General features: G+C 33.2%; 1 protein-coding gene across 2 annotated transcripts; it reads left to right on the top strand.

The window, feature by feature from the left end:
• The first annotated feature begins 340 nt into the window (after window positions 1-340).
• Window positions 341-10,601, top strand: LOC143049834 (transmembrane protein 161B-like). 2 transcript variants are annotated; one of them, XM_076223578.1, is made up of 2 exons: window positions 341-431; window positions 4,933-10,601. In XM_076223578.1, exon 2 carries the CDS (start codon window positions 4,942-4,944, stop codon window positions 6,424-6,426), a length of 1,485 nt encoding a protein of 494 aa, XP_076079693.1. In that variant the 5' UTR covers window positions 341-431; window positions 4,933-4,941; the 3' UTR covers window positions 6,427-10,601. The 2 variants fall into 2 exon arrangements, with proteins under 2 accessions (XP_076079693.1, XP_076079694.1); XM_076223579.1 differs by having other exon boundaries at window positions 416-435.
• Window positions 10,602-18,489: the final 7,888 nt, after the last annotated feature.

Here is an 18,489-nt window from a genome sequence, read left to right as displayed (position 1 = left end):
TGTGTTTTGGACAACAAAAAAAAAGATAGACAGACACTAAACAGACAAAATGATCAGCAATACAAGGTCAGCAAAAGAGATTTGCGTCAGGAATTCAGTTCTCGTCTACAATGTTGCACATAGATCAAGGTGAGCAACACAGGCTCTTTTAGAGCCTCTAGTTATTTATCCCTTTATATGTTAATTATGATTATTATCTACAAATTTGTTGATTTAATTCTAAATCAACAACATTTCAAAATAAAAAAGAAAATGTGACTGATTTTTAAGACATGATAAGAATTCCTCAAACTGATTTAAATTTGTTGTTCGGGACGGTAATACACATTTTATATTTATCTATGATATAAGCGGCATTGAAATATAACTCCTGGATATAAGCGACAATTTAGCCGGTAGCATTTTGGTGACATTCAAACGATCACAGAAGGGTAGGTATATTATAAATTGCATCTGTTGAATAAGTAAATGTAAATGTAAACACACATGTATATATTTTATTTAATGGAGCTAAGTTCACCAGCAGTCCACTGCAGTACGGCAGTAGATAATTTAGCTCAAATGTGTGAAATTTGCAGCATATCATATGTTATCGACAAGTTTGAACAACATTCGTTCGACGTCAGAGTTATTTCGGACTAACCATATGTTTGTGACAAAGGCACTTGTTTCTATACATGGGAAGGTCGATTATCCATAATTAAAAAATGGGTAGAAACAAGATCTTGTGCATATGCCCCCTAAATCTGCATCTGTGGTATACATGTACTTTTCTAACTAGAGGCAGAGAGCATGTAAAGTAAAGTAATCTTTATTTAAAGTTGGGTTGCATATATACATAATAACAAGGAACATGAGCTCTTACAAACTCTTTAACCAACTGATATTAAGAAACAAAGCATACATTCACGACATTAGTCCAAGATTACTCTGACATCCAACGGTTGTTTTGCCAGACAATCTGGGGCCGTTGGACGTCAGAGCTCTCCCATATGAAAAAGTGAATATTAGCCCGTCCAAAATAGATGCGCTGCTTCGTCGCTTCTGGTGCCAACAAATGGCCTTGGAATTATATAAATCTGGTATCAATTTGTTCATTTTTCATTTATCTCTTCATTTATGTAAGCTTCACCTACCTGCCACCCTTTATTTTCTCATAATTAGACAGTTTTCACAAGCTAAATATGTATAAAGGGCCCCAAAAATTACTAGTGTAAAACCATTCAAACAGAAATTCCAAGTCTTATCTACATTGTACATGTATACATCATGTACATGATATAAAAAACGTGAAACGAGAAACAGTTATGAACCACATCAACAAACAACAACTACTGAACATCAGATTCCTGACTTAAGTCAGGTGCAAACAATTGCAGAAGGTTTAAATGTTTTAATGGTACCAAACCTTCAACCTTATCTGAAACAATAGTGTAACACCACAACATAGAAAGACACACTATAAAATATTAATTGAAATGGCTTAACTCAATCAAAACTTAGACAGATAAACACAAGTCTACATACACTGAACCAATTAATTTGATTAAATTGAGTTTATTTGATGGGGAAGACAATCAATTAATATGTACATGATGTAAGAATTATTTCCCTTTAACATGTTTAAACAGTACCTAATAATCTTTCAAGATATTATGCTGTTCAGAGTTGAAAAAAGAAGCTGCAACTGATTAAGTGTAGGGATATCACAACTTTCTCCCATGTACATGTACATTTACATGCAGCAACCAATTACAAAATATTTATGTACGTACAACATTTAAATTGCAAATCTGGATTAGAACCTTTACAATTTTGACTGCAGTTTTAACGCATGTATGCATCAGACATTAATAACATATATAACGTAAGGGTACCCAAATTGCACCGAGTACCCAAATTGCACCTATTTAGAAAAAATAGCAACGAAAATCTTACAAGATTTCCTAGAGACTAAACAATTTGTATTTTTATGATTTGATACTATGCACGTCTTTCAACATAGGTAAACATATTTAGATATACACAAAACGTTCACAGTATTTATCAACATATGGACTGTTTACTGAAAAAAGCAAAATGTACGAAAACGTCACCATGCGACGTCATCAAAACGTCATCTTTTTAAAATTAGCAAATACAATATATTATAATTGTATCCGTTTCGTAAAATATGAAAAGTAAGCATGGACTAATATCCAATTGTTCAAAATATTTGAAGAAATTAAACAAAAGCTCGGTTATTAGACTTTTGACGATGTGAATTTGAGCATGGATGCAATTTGGGTACTCCTCATTACAGAATCATGGATAGTTTGGAGGTTGATTCAAACCCATTTTTTTTATGACTCAACATGGATTCAAAATTAAATTGGTGTACCATTTACAATAAAGAAGGATAGGGCTACAAAATAAACACAGTATGGACATTTTTTTCTTTATCATGAAAAATAGGTAGGTGAAAAGCAGTCAAAATAGGTGCAATTTGGGTACCGTCACGTTATACATGTACATGTATAATGCTTAAGGTGGTACCCAACACTTTCACTAAAATTAATTTGGCTCGTTTAATTTTCATAAAATTTTGACAATGTATTTACTTTGACCCTTTAACAAAAATATAAAAAATTCAAAAATTTTGAACCAACCGTTTTGTCAGAAAAATTACACTGGTTATATAGCAGTTTGACAAACACCAATTTTGATCAGTGAGAAGCTTAATATTCCCTTAACAACACAACGTCATTAAAACGTTAAGCTGATTTTACAGAGTTATCTCCCTGTAGTGTTAGGTACCACCTTAAACATAGAATGATAGAAAAAGGAATGTGTATTTTATTTGAAATTTTGATATATACATATATATATGTATATAGATAAACCAAAAGAGCCATTTACAGTATATTTGAATTTCACTCAAAACATTGTATAAGAAAATGACTTAGTAATACTCTTCAAGTACATGTATAATGTTACATATGTAACATGTAGCGGGGGATTTATATGTTACATGTATGTATGTACTACATGTATATAAAATGAAAAAAAGTCTCATCTTAAAAGCCATAAAATAACTTTAATCATATGTACAGTAAATTTTGTATTGTACTACTAAAAAAGAATGAAATATTAACATGATTAAGTGACAGGAAACATTGGGTAAATTTGTCTTTCCATCTTTCCTTCTGTTGTGTTCCATCCGTCCCAAAAGTATTTTCACATGTTTTAAGTTTAGCTTGAGCTGGAGGAGCAATGCTGCATTCATGTGTTGAAGTTGAACATTTCTTTTATTTTTAGTGTTTTTTTTAATTATAACCTTATATTTTTTTCTCAGCCTGTGACTTTTGTTGCTAAAGCGAGCTATAGTGATCCTAAATTCCGTCTTCATCATCTGAGTCCACAAATATTCACTCTGTGCTTAAAGTTTTTGAAATTTTAATTACTTTCTTAAACTAATCTCGATTTTCTATCAAACTTGAACAGAAGCTTGTTTATGATCAGAAGATAGTATCAAGAAGTCAATTTGAAAAAAAATCCTGTTTACATTTTTATCTCAATACATGTATCTGTATTTACTTATAAATAGACAAATTTTTCTGCCGGATAACATTGTAAATTCACTCTGTGGTTAAGGTTTTTAAAGTTTTAATAACTTTCTGAAACTATCCTGGATTTGTACCAAACTTAAACAGATGCTTGTTTATGATCTAATTTAGATCATCTAAAGCTAGTATCTTGAAATAAATTTTATAAAAATTTATTTGCTGTTCTTCTGTATATTTCTTTGAGCTGGGGTCACACATTCAGGATTTTTACTGCCGTCTTTGACAGGACCATGCCCGATTAAAATTTGTCAAAAGTCTGATCAAGATCCTATGAATCGTTGATGGAAATTCAAACTTTAATTAAAATTTGTCAAAAAAAAAATCTAATCACGCCAACAATCAGATATTGTTCAGTAAGCGCTGATATTCAACCGTTTCCAAGCGAATTTGTCCCGATAATCCCTTCTCAATTCGCTTCTAATCCGATTTGTATCTTTCGCATGGTTAAATTTGAGCAAGTCTGTCACAACTGCGTCCCGATTCTACCGAATGTAATCTGACAGAGATCAGACAGTGAACCGACGCTGATGGAAGTTATCCATTCGAAAACTATCGGCATACTCGGGATGATCATGTACTGTCTGAACATTATGCTATCACGGTCCGCTCTATCGTATTGCAAACAGCTTTATCGGATCTAAGACGTATTCTATTCTGTAATTGTCAGCACTCTGGCATGGGTATCATTGACGAATTTCGTATGAATAACGAGACTGTTCGGGAACTGTTTTGGCAAAGACAGTTTGCAATCGACAAGATCTGGATGCAATCTGGACTCAATCGGCAGAAAAACGGCAATGAAAAATTTCTCCAAATCATTCCTGTTCCACTGGACACTGTCCAGAAAACACTAAACATTGTTAGGTTTTTAATCATTGTTAATCGGATACATCAGAATCTGTCACGACATAGTCACGCTTGTAATCCAACTAGACAAAATTGGCTGAGTTTCCTCAGATGTTAAGGGATGCACCTAAGGCTAACTGTTAGGTTGGTTCGCCATACTATTCTGACCATTCCTGGACATAGTTTTTCTTCCAGTGAACATTACAATGTTACATGCAGTCTGCACTACAGTTTTAAATGATTTTTTTTTAGATTCATAAACCGTCCTGGATTTTTACCAAACTTGGACAGAAGCTTCTTACAATCAAAAGATAGTATCTAGAGAAAATTTTTTAATAATTTATTCCCCATTTTTGTTGCAAAAGTAGGCGATCGTGAGACACTGGGTTTCTTAGAACCCTTTAATTACATAATTTTTATATAAGTTCCTACATGTAAATACAACCTTTCTTTAATAATTTTTTGAAATTTTCTTTTGTAGAAGGACATCATGGCTATATTAGGAGTACAACTAGTCCTTAGTCTGATCATGTTCAGCTTTCTACAGAAGCTTGGTCCGTATTACTCATTTGGGCGATGGCTATTGTGCAATAGACTTGTCAGATATTTGCATCCAACAGATGAAGATCTGAAAAAAGCTGCTGGGATATCAAATGTTCCGAAGGGTAAAGGAAAAAATAAAAAACATGAAAAGAAAGGAGGAGGGAAGAACAATACACAGTCAGATACTTTCACGATTCCTCGATCAACAGATATTTTTCTTGACACTGCAAAGGTTGAGGCAATTGATTTAGTCTCGTTACATTTTTATTCAGACTTTCAGTGGTTGATGGAATTTGGATTGTGTTCTCTAGTTGTATACATAATAACAGAAGTTTACTATGCCTTTTGGCCTAAGAATGAATTGAACATCAGCATGTTATGGTGTCTTCTTGTTGTCATTTTCTGTTTCAGGATATTGATATCTCAAGCTGCAGTTTACTTCAAATCAGAAGAAGGAGGGGAGAGAATCCTTTGTGTAACATTTGGATTTTTCTTCCTGGTTTTAGCCATGGGAATTCTAGTCATAGATGAAAAAATATTAGAATTTGGACTTGAACCAGGATACCAGAATTTCTCTGAAGGCGCTGAATCTTTTCTTAAACAGCAAGGAATTGATTCACAAGGACCAATCACATTTATGACCTTCAAAATAATTCTTGCAATCATATGTTCTATTACTGGTGCCCTGTTAACATTTCCTGGACTGAGATATGCCAAAGTTCATTTAGATACATTAAACTATGTTAAAGAAAGTCCATTTAAGCAGGCACTGTTACACCTTAATTTTATCATGCCGTTAGTTATAATCTTATTATGGGTAAAACCTGTAGGTCGAGATATTATATGTGCCAAAAACTGGCAGGTAAATTTTAAACTTTTGCATGAGGATGCATTTGAAGTTGTCCGACTTTCTTTAATTGTGCTGTTGTTTGTACTTCGACTTGTTTTGATGCCGCCGCACATGCAGGCACATTTGAATTTAGCTTACGAACATGTGCAAAGGATGAAAAAAGAAACTGGAAGAATCAGCAATTTGGATCTTCAAAGGATGATTGCTCGTGTGTTTTACTATTTATGTGTAGTAGCTATACAGTATATTTTGCCATGTCTACTTTTACTATTCATGGTATTCCTTCAGAAAACATTAGGTAACTATAGTTGGTCAGATTTAGCTGGAGAAAATGCCCATAATTATTTTGAGGGTAAAAGTATGAGTGCACAAGCAATGTTCACAGAACGAGGAAAAAGCACTGGGGATGCCGTCTCGGACACAACAGCACAGTTCACATGGGCAGTTTCTAATTTACGACAGGTTTTTTCACCGACATGGTACCGTGGTTTGTTTGGATTTCTTACATGGTGGATGACAACGGCTTGGTTTACTAGTACAACATTTGGACTTTATTATTATTCTAAAGTTGCCACACAATGATTGTGTTACACAAAAAACATGTAGATTATGAATATAATGTTTTTGAATCAAAATACTTTCAATTATTGTTTTACTAGTCATGCTAGTTGGAACCCTTTATTAATTGCATGTATGGCAGGGGCCTCCAAATTTTAATAACATGAATAAAGGAAAGTCTTTTGTTAACCCTTTCCTCCATAGTGACGCCTTTTGACGCCACCCCCTTTACTCCATAATTCCGCTTTTGACGCCTGTGTAGTACCTCTGTTGAAACGCTTTGACTACAAAGTGTCTGCAGTAGACTTAATAAAATGTGTATCCAATATGAAAAGGAATATCATAGGAATATCTGACTTAAATTTATTTGATGAAATATTTGTTTTTCGCAATGCATTAATACTTTAAAGCATATTTTCAGGATTTTATTGAAAAATCCTATGCGAATCAAGTATGCAAAAAAAAAAATTCAACGGAGGAAAGGGTTAAATGACAAATGAATGAGTGAGTGAGGTTTTTATGCATGATGTAAATGATGTACATGTATACAATGTACATGATGTATGCACGATATATGTTTAGTCATCTTTACATGTATGTTTAGTCAATAGTATTAATACATTTTAAAATTCTATAAAACTGGAAAAATGATTATAAATGCAATTTTGAACTTATAAACCGATTCAGAAATGAAGTATACAAAGACTTGCCAGATTTTAGCTGATTTTAGGAAATTTAGTTCAATCAACATGAAGCATACATGGCATAATCATATTAAAGTCCATTTACATGTAGACATATACTGCAAAATATTCCAAGTTAATGATAAATATGATCAATAATTATTCCTTTTTTTTTATATTTCAACATTGTTGAACTACAAGTGTACCAGGACTAAATTGATGTTTATGTAGAAAATGTTATGCTGACTTGAGTTTTTATATATTTTTTTTATCTATACTTGGATTAAATGCAAGTATGAGTGTGTTTAATTGATGTTTATGTAGATTTTGATTTACTATATTGTTGAAAACAATAAACCACTATTGTTTTAACCAATTTTTGTCGAGCCTGCAACTTTTGTTGCAGAAAGCTCGACATAGGGATAGTGATCCGGCGGCGACAGCTATGGCGGCGGCGTTAGCTCACTTCTTAAAAGCTTTATATTTTAGAAGGTGGAAGACCTGGATGCTTCATACTTTGTATATAGATGCTTCATGTTACGAAGTTTCCGTCAGTCACATGTCCAATGTCCTTGACCTTATTTTCATGGTTCAGTGACCACTTGAAAAAAAAGTTCAAATTTTTTGTAATGTTGAATTCTCTCTTATTATAAGTAATAGGATAACTATATTTGATATGTGCGTACCTTGCAAGGTCCTCGTGTCTGTCAGACAGTTTTCACTTGACCTCGACCTCATTTCATGGATCAGTGAACAAGGTTAAGTTTTGGTGGTCAAGTCCATATCTCAGATACTATAAGCAATAGGGCTAGTATATTCGGTGTATGGAAGGACTGTAAGGTGTACATGTCCAACTGGCAGGTGTCATCTGACCTTGACCTCATTTTCATGGTTCAGTGGTTATAGTTAAATTTTTGTGTTTTGGTCTGTTTTTCTCATACCATATGCAATAGGTCTACTATAGTTGTATGGAATGATTGTTAAGTGTACATGTCTAGCAGGCAGATGTCATGTGACCTTGACCTCATTTTCATGATTCAGTGGTCAAAGTTCAGTTTTTGAGTTTTGGTCTTTTTTATATCTTAATGCTATATGCCATAGGTCAACTATATTTGGTGTATGGAAATATTTTATGATCTTTATGTCAGTCGAGCAGGTTTTATTTAACCGTGACCTCATTTTCACGGTTCATTGCACAGTGTTAAGTTTTTGTGTTTTGGTCTATTTTTCTTAAACTATAAGTAATGTGTCAACTATATATGTTGTATAGAAGCATTGTTAGATGTACCTGTCTGCCTGGCAATGCTGGCATGATTCATCTGACCTGGACCTCTTTTTCAAGGTTCATTGGTCTTTGTTTAGTTATCTTGGTTAATGTTAAGTTTAATTGACATGTACAGTTGTAATAAAGCTTAGCTTTATACTTAGGACTATCAACATAATATCAATGATTAGTATAGAAGGCGAGACATTTCAGCGTGTGCACTCTTGTTTTAGTCAAAGGTAGGGGGACACCAAACCAGACAACGTATAAGTTTTGGAAGGAAACATATCAACACAAAAGAGGGGTGGAGGTCTACATGTACATCAAGGAGCTGCTGGTTAGGGTAACTTTTTATGGAATGTCAAATATGTCAAAGTGGTTCAATATTGTTTATTTAACAATGGATAGAAGTTTATATGTCAATCTTGACTCAAAGGGTCAAATAGTATGAATGATCCCATGAAATTTTAACATTTAAAAATGATGTCATGATAGCTGGCCATGGGAAATATAAATTGGTTGTAATTTTCCCATGACATATTTGAATGTGAAGGGATTTTCTAATAACTCAATATTTGAAAGGAGGATTATTTTAAAACTCCAGCTGGATGACTGTACCCAAGTTTTTTTTATGTTAAGCGCCTCCTCTTCTGTGCCCATAAACATGTGTTTTGCCACACCGAACTAAAGCAAACTTTCAGGGTTTCTTCCTGGATCTTCACCTACATCTTGTCACATGAATTTTAGAATAGCTTTAAATGTTTAAGATAACTCTATTTGACAAACTTTGTCAAAAATCCCAATTAAATTTGCTTAGTTATGCTCTTGCAAACCAGTTCTCATATAAATATAAAATAATTAACCTTTTATTATTAGGTTTGTGTTTCAGAACGTCTTAGGAGTTACATGTACAGATGTATTATAAAATCATTCATTATAAACAGTTAGACAACAGAATATTTTTTTGTAGAACATTGTCAGAATTATTGTTAAAGAACTTTTTGTAAAGAATGTTTATATATTATATCAGTTTTATATGGAACAATATAAATAATCTTGTACAAATCATGAATTTCTGTCTTTTTTTTTTTATACATATGACAAGTAAGAAAATATACTAGTCAACAAAAGAAACGATACACGACTTTGAAATAAAATTGATCAAAAAGTATTAAATATAAAACAAAATGAAATACACTATTTTAAAAAGCTTTCATTTGCAATGCATGCACATGTGATAATGAAAATCAAAACTTGTCGGAAAGTATCTAAATTCCCTGTAAACGACTATAGGGTGCAAATAAGTTTTGCGGAAAGTTGAATAAAAAATCGACACGCAATTTTCTAAGTACTAAATAAAATTTCAACTTTGTTTAAAAATATTCAATATGCTAATCAAGTTGTGTTTCATGTTGTAACTAATGGGTTGAAATATTGTTTTTTCAAATTTTTGGGAAAAAAAGTGTTTTTTTGAAATCTCAAAAAATGGAAAAAAATTTTTTTTTTATTTTTGTCTCAAATCAATGCTTTGGATATGAAAACAACACACAGTAAATTTGAAACATTTCGGATTAGTTTTAAGATTGTGACCGCTTTTTGAATATCACTTTACACATACTGTCTATGGTAAATCAGTGGATAATGTATACATTTTAACGATTTCTCGTGGGGCCGAACTTTGGTAAACAAATAAACGAGGAAACTGCATGATTTTTAAAAACAAATTGATGGCAAACATTGTCTTTACCTTTAAATGAGAGGTTGGCATCATTAGTTGAAACTTTTGTTTTTCAGATTGTCGTTTTATGTAAATTTTGTAAAAAACAAAAAAAATCGTCAAAAAACATCACGAAAGCAAAAAAATATTTTTTTTAAACGGATTTATATTTCCATAATGATTAAGTATTACTACCTTCTATATTGGTCCTATAAACGGAAAACTTTATCTTAAATTTGAAAAAAAGTCTTGTATCGTTTCTTTTGTTGACTAGTATAGTATCAAAATATGAATAAACTAAAAAACAATATAATCACTATAATGTAACAGCACATAATCTAGATTCTGCATAATTAAAACTTGTATAAAATGTAATATAATTTTTTTATTGGTACTCAACTTACTCATGAATGATGATGTAAATATATTAGTCCTAATTTTAAGTGGCAGCTTGGTGCTATGTATTTGGAATGCTGGAATGTTTTGGATGTTTATTATTTTTATGAGAAATAAAACAGATCTCAAAGTGACAAAATCTTTGCTTTGTATGGCATTTATTTTTATACAACCACAACATTTTTGTCAAGCCTGCAACTTTGAATGGTTGAAGAAAGCTTGATTTAGGGATAGTGATCTGGTGGCAGCTGTGGTGTTAGCTAACTTCTTGAATATTTTAGAAGATGGAAGACCTGGATGTTTCATACTTTGTATATAGATGCCTTATGTTATGGAGTTCAGTCTGTCACATGGCTATTGTCCTTGACCTCATTTTGATGGTTCAGTGACAGACAGTTTTCTCTATAGGTCTACTATATTTGGTGTATGGGAGGATTGTAAGTTGTACATGTCCAACTGGCATGCATCATATGACCTTGACCTCATTTTCATGGTTTAGTGGTTAAAGTTAAGTTTTTGTGTTTGGGTCTGTTTTTCTAATACTTTATGCCATAGGTCAACTATATTGTATAAAAATATGTCAGTCTTGCATGTTTTATTTGACCTTGACCTCAATTTTACAGTTCATTGCTCATTGTTAAAATCAATAGGTAAACTATTATTTGGTGTATGTAATGATTGTAAGGTGTACATGTATTTCAAGTTTGAATTATCTTACCTTGACTTCATTTTCTTGGATCATGTTAAGTTTATGTTGCAGTAAAGCTTTATATTTAGAACTTGGTATCAACATAATATCTATACCATCAAATTTTTTTAAACGCCTTCTTAACATGGGAAGGAAGATACAATGCTCCTAAATACACTATGATGCTCTCGAAAACCAAAGATTTAAATGGAAATGTAACGAACTTGAAAGTAGACAATTATACTACAAGGTTTAACACCGCAAAAGGTAAGAGATTGATTTTAGGGGTTATTGTTCTAACTGTTTACCCTCTTTAAATAAAGAATTTATCATTATTGTTATGGAAGATATGGCATGATGAATACACTCGATAAACAGGATGAGTTTTACAAAAACAGGATATGGAAACAAGTCATTTCCTTGCAATATTTGCAAGGCTTGACAAAATGAGTTTCGTGAGTAGGTAAAAAATTGTTTAGATAACGTTTAAATAACGGCGAACTGCAACATTCTGTCAGACTGAATAGCAGATTGGGACACATGTGACGGCGGTCTGATCTGATTACAACAGTGTACTGATTATATAGGTACATTTACTGAGAATGCATAATTGTAAATGTTTCGACAACTGTACAAAAACAATGGAAAATTTGTTTGAGTAAAAGTTATTGAATTCCTAAATTGTTCAGGCAGTTACAAGGCAATCACAAAAAGCTCTAAATTTAAGTCTTACAATGGAGTCAAACGCAGGATATCATGTGTCATAGAATGCCCATGTTTCAAATTTTGATGATCTCGCGTCTGTTTTACCACAATCATGCCAAACGAATGTAGATATGTTCCTCAGTTCCTGATTCTGATCCTAACTTGTCTCTCGGAACTGATATGTTTAAATTTCCTCATATGGTACACTGTTGCTAAAAGAAATATCTTGCGGTACGTATAATAGTATACTTGTTTTGGACCTGGATCGAGATTCACGGCTTGCCATTTCTTGAAATGTAATTGAGGTACCACAAGGAGCATCTGATCTACTGATCTTGTTGAGTGGAGATTTTTATTCATTTATTGTCAGTTTTTGAATATAGAAACTGCAACTGTAGAGGCTAAAGACAATGATCGTCCTTCATTTGTTTCATCAAGATAAAGATTATCAGCAATTTAATTGTCTTTGAAAGCTACTATTAATTGCATAGTAAAGTCTAAGGAAAAAAACAGCCATCGCAGGGGATTAAAAAACGGCTGTCCTTGGCAGATATGACCAGGCTCTCATGGTCAAGAGATATTCTCTGTAATCTTTCTAAATTCGATGACGATATTGTGGAAGGACGAGCTACCCTTATGAAACTGAATTGTTTGCCGCAAACTTGCAGCAGACTTGCTGCAAACAAAAAGTTTGCAGAAACACAGAAAATAGTGTTTGCAGATGTTTGCCGCTAGCTGCAAACTTCCAGCAAACAATTGCTGCAAGCTTGCGGCAAGATTGCAGAAACATCAATGTTTGCCGTAAGATTGCCAGAAAGTTTAAAATAATAAAGAATGTTTGCCGCAAGATTGCAGAAAACTTTGACCATTCTATATGTTTGCCGCAAGATTGCAGAAAACTTTGACCATTCTATATGTTTGCCGCAAGATTGCAGAAAACTTTGACCATTCTATATGTTTGCCAGAACATTGCAGGAATTACACAACATTGACTGGGCATGCCTAGTTGGCACTTCCTGGATGCTAACAATTTGAAATTGTGGCTAGGTCATGTTGGTTGTGTTTGGAAATGCATTTCACATATAAGAGGTCAAGGAGGCATTTTGGTTCAATAATATGGGATAATCAGTATGTAATTTTGTAAGTAAAAATGATTCATAGAACTTCATGTTTTAATGAAATAATTAATGTTATCATCATACATAATTAATTAAGCAACTATATATACATGTATGTGTTATTGAAAAACTTAAGCCATTATAAATTTGAATTTGTAACTGATGTACTACTGCACCATCATGATCAATTTAAATTCTGTAATGCAATTATTACCTAGCTTTATAGTCTCAATACACATTTGAGATTTTACCTTGTTCATTTTTAATACAGGTATATTATGTCATTTGAGAATGACTCCTGCCCCTTTTTAAAAACTCAAATGCATGTATGCAAATCTCATGAGTTTGCAAGAATTCTTCCAATGACAGTTCGTATAAAGACAGGAATTGACTTTTTAAAAATGTTGCTGTGTAATTTTTGAAAGAGATAAATTGAATGTGTCTTCACACATGACATTAGGTTATGTGTAGTTCCTGCAAGTTTGCCGCAAGTTTGCAACAAACAATTGCCGCAAGCTTGCAGCAAACAATTGCAGCAAGTTTGCGGCAAATCTAATTTGCATAATTATGTTTGCAGCAAGCTTGCCGCAAACTTCATTTGCATGGTAAAATGGTTTGCGGCAAGTTTGCAACAAACAATTGCCGCAAGCTTGCAGCAAACAATTGCCGCAAGCTTGCAGCAAACAATTGCAGCAAGCTTGCGGCAAATCTAATTTGCATAATTATGTTTGCAGCAAGCTTGCCGCAAACTTCAATTGCATGGTAAAATGGTTGCGGCAAGTTTGCAGCAAACATTTGCTGCAAGCTTGCGGCAATGTTTGCTGCAAACTTGCGGCAAATGTTTGCCGCAGGGCATTTTTTTTCGGTAAGGGTATTGGTTATCAATGCAACTTAAATACATCTAAGGTTGATATTTCACCTTTTCATCATAGCTATATATAGAGAACGGGATAATGATATTTCGCGTTATCGTCATTAAAAGCAGTTTCATATGGACATGTGCTATATGCTTTTTAGCTCACCTGGCCCAAAGCATATATTCAAAACAGTGGTTCTTTCGGTTTTATAGTAAATCTAATTTTTTGAAGCTAGGAACAGTTAGCTTCTTAGTCTTCACCAAAGACCTAAAAAGAAAAGACAATGGTTTTTATAATTGCACCAATGTCGCGAAGACAAAATTAGTATGCCCAGATATTGGTTATGCTGATAGATATTCTAATAAAAATACACCGTCTTCCAGGTCGGCTTTCACAAATTCATAATCGAGTACAACTATTCCGTTAGACTTGAATCGAGAAACATTTAATCTTGTGGCGAAATACGTTATAGGGATTTCAAGAAAGAGATTATTAAGACGAACAGTTGGTGTAAAGAACACAACATCAGTTGTACTAAACCAAAAGTAGCAAAACTCCTTTTGTATCTTTTTTCAGTTAGGAAATGCAAACCTTATACTATAAACGCTTATCAGTCACCTATAACATTATTGAAGACTAGAAGTGAATTTTCAAACAGCTTTAGATTATCCTTATTGCTAAAGAAATGACTAAATATGAATCCACTATATCGCCAGTTGCCTCCGAATTAGAATTTATCACTGTCTAATTTGGTAACACGGCAAAACGTCATTTATAACCTCTGGATTCAGTTGATTTATAAATTTGTCTCTTAGCTTTTGCATCAACCAGTACAGCAAGTAAAATTTACAGTTCATCTTGAGATGATGGACATTTTGGTTTGAGAAAATGGAATTAATCAAAAATTGAGTTCCTTGCAAGGCACAGACATTGACTAGGCCTTTGGAAACATTATTCATGGCTGCATTTGATTCACATGCAATTGATTATGCGGATTTTAAACGTTGCCCTTTTCGTGCGTACTCCATAAAATTTCATGATATGATATGTTTCAATATATTAAATATATTAAAAAATAATATTCAATTGCAAGCTGTATGGTTAAGGGTACTTGAGTACTAGAATTGCTATTTAAGTTCAACACCACAAGGTTAGTGCGTGGAGAGGTGATATATATTTATACCACTGGGTCGATGCTACTGCCGCAGATATCACCAGCCCAGTAGTCAACACTTCGGTGTTGACATGAATATCAATAATGTGGTCATTTTTATAAATTTCCTGTTTACGAAACTTTGAATTTTTCGAAAAACTAAGAATTTTCTTATGCCAGATGTATTTGGCACAACTTTTTGGAATTTTGGATCCTCAATGCTCTTCAACTTTGTACTTGTTTGGCTTTATACATATTTTGATATGAGCGTCACTGATGAGTTTTATGGAGACAAAAAGCGCGTCTGGCGTACAAAATTATAATCCTGGTACCTTTGATAACTATTCATATGACTTTAAGGCATTTCTCCTGATAATAAATTGAATAACATGAACAAGGGAAGGTGTACATATTTCAAATCCCACTTTGATAGATGAAAAAATGGAAACAACACTTAATAAATAATGAAATGTTTATATCAGAAGTGCTTTACCTGATTTATTTTTATAAAGTTGTTATCATGATAATATATACATAAAGACCCGTGTGCGGTTAATAATGAACCCTCTACGTTATATCCGTACGTAATCCCTTTCACAAAAACCTTAAATTCATTTATACTTATTTGATGGAATTAGTGAATCAGTAACGTACCCTTTACATTTGATTACCTTAGCTGTATTTGGCAACGCTTTTAGGAATTTTTGGTCCTCAATGCTCTCCAACTTCGTACTTTAATTGGCCCTTTAAAATTTTTTTTGATTCGAGCGTCACTGATGAGTCTTTTTGAGACGAAACGCGCGTCTGGCGTAATTATAAAATTTTAATCCTGGTATCTATGATGAGTTTTATTTGCTGTTGTGTGTTTCTGTGGTTTTTTTTTTTGTTTCTTTTGTTCGGTAATTGTTTTGTTTGTGCACTTCAGTGTTGTCATTTTTATCCCCACTATTAATTAAGCTACCTATTAAGCGATACATGATTTCAGCATATACATGATATAATAGTTCAAAATCTGTTATTTAGAATAAAATTTTGCCACATGCCTTTCCCTGTTTATGACTTAAATACAGATATTTTCCGATTATGCTTGAACATTATACTTTAAGTCGTGATTGATTAGTTTTAGTTTAATCCGTAACCGAAACGGAATCATCACATTGTCAAAAACAAAATACCACGAGTTGAGATAAGCATTCTGAATCGTTGAATTGAACCTAGAAGTTATCAACGTGCAAAAGGTCCTTGACAAGATAGTACAATTTACGGATTCAAGATCAAAACAAAACCTCTCGATTCCATACTCAGTGAACTTTTATTTTCAAGTATTTAATTGTTTATTTCGGGTCAATGTTGATAAAGCACGAATAAATATAGACGTACTTAAGTGTAAGAAAAATGTCAGTTACCTTAACCTTAGGGATTGACTAGGATATAGAAATATGGTAACCAAAACTTTTTTTAGTAATAAATTGTCAGAACGTATAACACAGACAGTATTTATGTAAATGTTCCGGACCATATGAGTATTTGGACCATTCGCGTATGGTCATGACCGTATGGGTATATACTCATATGGTCGGGGTAATTAATAAGTTTACAGTTAATAATAAATAAAACGGCATGGCTTTTCTAGTTGTCCCGTCATCAAAAAGACAATACTAAAGGTCATTTTTATCATATTATGAATATAAAAGGATTAACTAAATAAAAATAAGCAGTATCACGCATTTGATTTTACACATTTTATACCAAAAGTTATGGTACGCGACTAGTACCGTGTGGAAATAAATTTCACCCTACGCATAAATACAAGAATACAAGAAGCGATAAAAACTATGGCATCAATACTTAATGCTTATGTAGCCTTTGAGTTATAAAGTTTATTGTATCATTGAAACGGTTCAAATGCACATTTGAAAAAATACCAATATGGTCCAAATACTGATATGGTCAGGCCCGATAATAACCAAACGAGTATATACTCAAATGGTCCAACCGACGCGTACGGGCGGACCATTCGCGTATGGTCGGACCATATGAGTATAGTTACGTATATGGTCATGACCAGACACGTATGGTTCAAATACTGATATGGTCCGGAACTTAAACACAAATTAGTTTTAACTAAATCTTACTGAGAACCCTGAAATAAAAAGTACACACTAACGAAGTACGTCATTACATAATGGTTATATTAACAAACCAGTTGATCATTATGAAATTAAAAAAAAAACTATCAATGACAAACCAACAACCCAACATACCAATCTGCTTTTTGAACAAGAAAAAGAAAACAACTCATGCATATAACGAAGAGGCAAGTTAACAATGGTTAACTTATCTTTTTATTTTGGATTTAATGAATTATTTCTTTTCTACAAGCATTTTGAGTATTGAACTTAACCCCTTCTACTCTTCTTCTAAAACTATTGATTATTGAAAACAACTGTAATGACTAAAACGCAACTAAACTACCGATTGAAAAGTTTCATCTGACTATGACCTTAATTTTTATTTTCATCGGAAATCGTTTGGTTTTTGTTGTTATGCCCCACCTACGATAGTAGAGGGGGCATTATGTTTTCTGGTCTGTGCGTCCGTTCGTCCGTCCGTCCGTCTGTTCGTCCGTCCGTCCGTCTGTTCTTCCGTCCGTCCGTCCGTTCGTCCGTTCGTTCGTCCGTCTGTCCCGCTTCAGGTTAAAGTTTTTGGTCAAGGTAGTTTTTGATGAAGTTGAAGTCCAATCGACTTCAAACTTAGTATACATGTTCCCTATGATATGATCGTTTTAATTTGAATGCCAAATTAGAGGGTTTACCCCAATTTCATGGTCCAATGAACATAGAAAATGATAGTGCGAGTGGGGCATTCGTGTACTGGGGACGCATTCTTGTTTGTAATTTTTTTTTAGATACTATAAGAAATAGCGCCATAATATATGGTTTATTGAATAATTGTAAGATGTACATGTCTACCTGACAGGTTTCGCAGGTGTAATAAAACCAAATCAAAGTACTTCACATCCGGTTGCATACAAAAAAGACTCGAACAAAACTATTGCACTTTATAAATGTAGCTATATCACAAACTGCGCCTCTTTTGTGGAGTTGTAATATTCATTGATGATTAATTACGTACTGATTCCCAGATATGATCTCTATGTTTCATTTCGTAGAGACATACCTCGGGAATATTACCAGTAAATATACATATGCAAAGTTTAACTCTTAGAAGTTCGGGGCATATAAACATTGAAAATGTGCCGCACAACCCTATATTTTGACCTGTGAAATTGAATGGTAGTGCATATAAACTTTCTATTCTAGGACATATTTCTTTTAAAATTTCATAGTAAAAGTGGTACAGTTTTATGAGTAAAAAGAGTTCCGATAGGGAATTGCATTGTCGATATTTGAGGTTAACAGTCGTTGGGACTTGATCCTACATTTCATTGCAGTAACAAAAAATCTGCGTCTAAAAACATATATCTTGGGTGTTCCCATCCTTTT

Source organism: Mytilus galloprovincialis, chromosome 10 (genome assembly GCF_965363235.1).
Source record: "Mytilus galloprovincialis chromosome 10, xbMytGall1.hap1.1, whole genome shotgun sequence".
NCBI classification, from domain to species: domain Eukaryota; kingdom Metazoa; phylum Mollusca; class Bivalvia; order Mytilida; family Mytilidae; genus Mytilus; species Mytilus galloprovincialis.
This window is presented reverse-complemented; position numbering and strand designations above follow the sequence as displayed.

Excerpts from the sequence above, each read along its gene's own strand:
- LOC143049834 (XM_076223578.1), top strand. The coding sequence starts at position 4,942 with ATGGCTATATTAGGAGTACAACTAGTCCTTAGTCTGATCATGTTCAGC.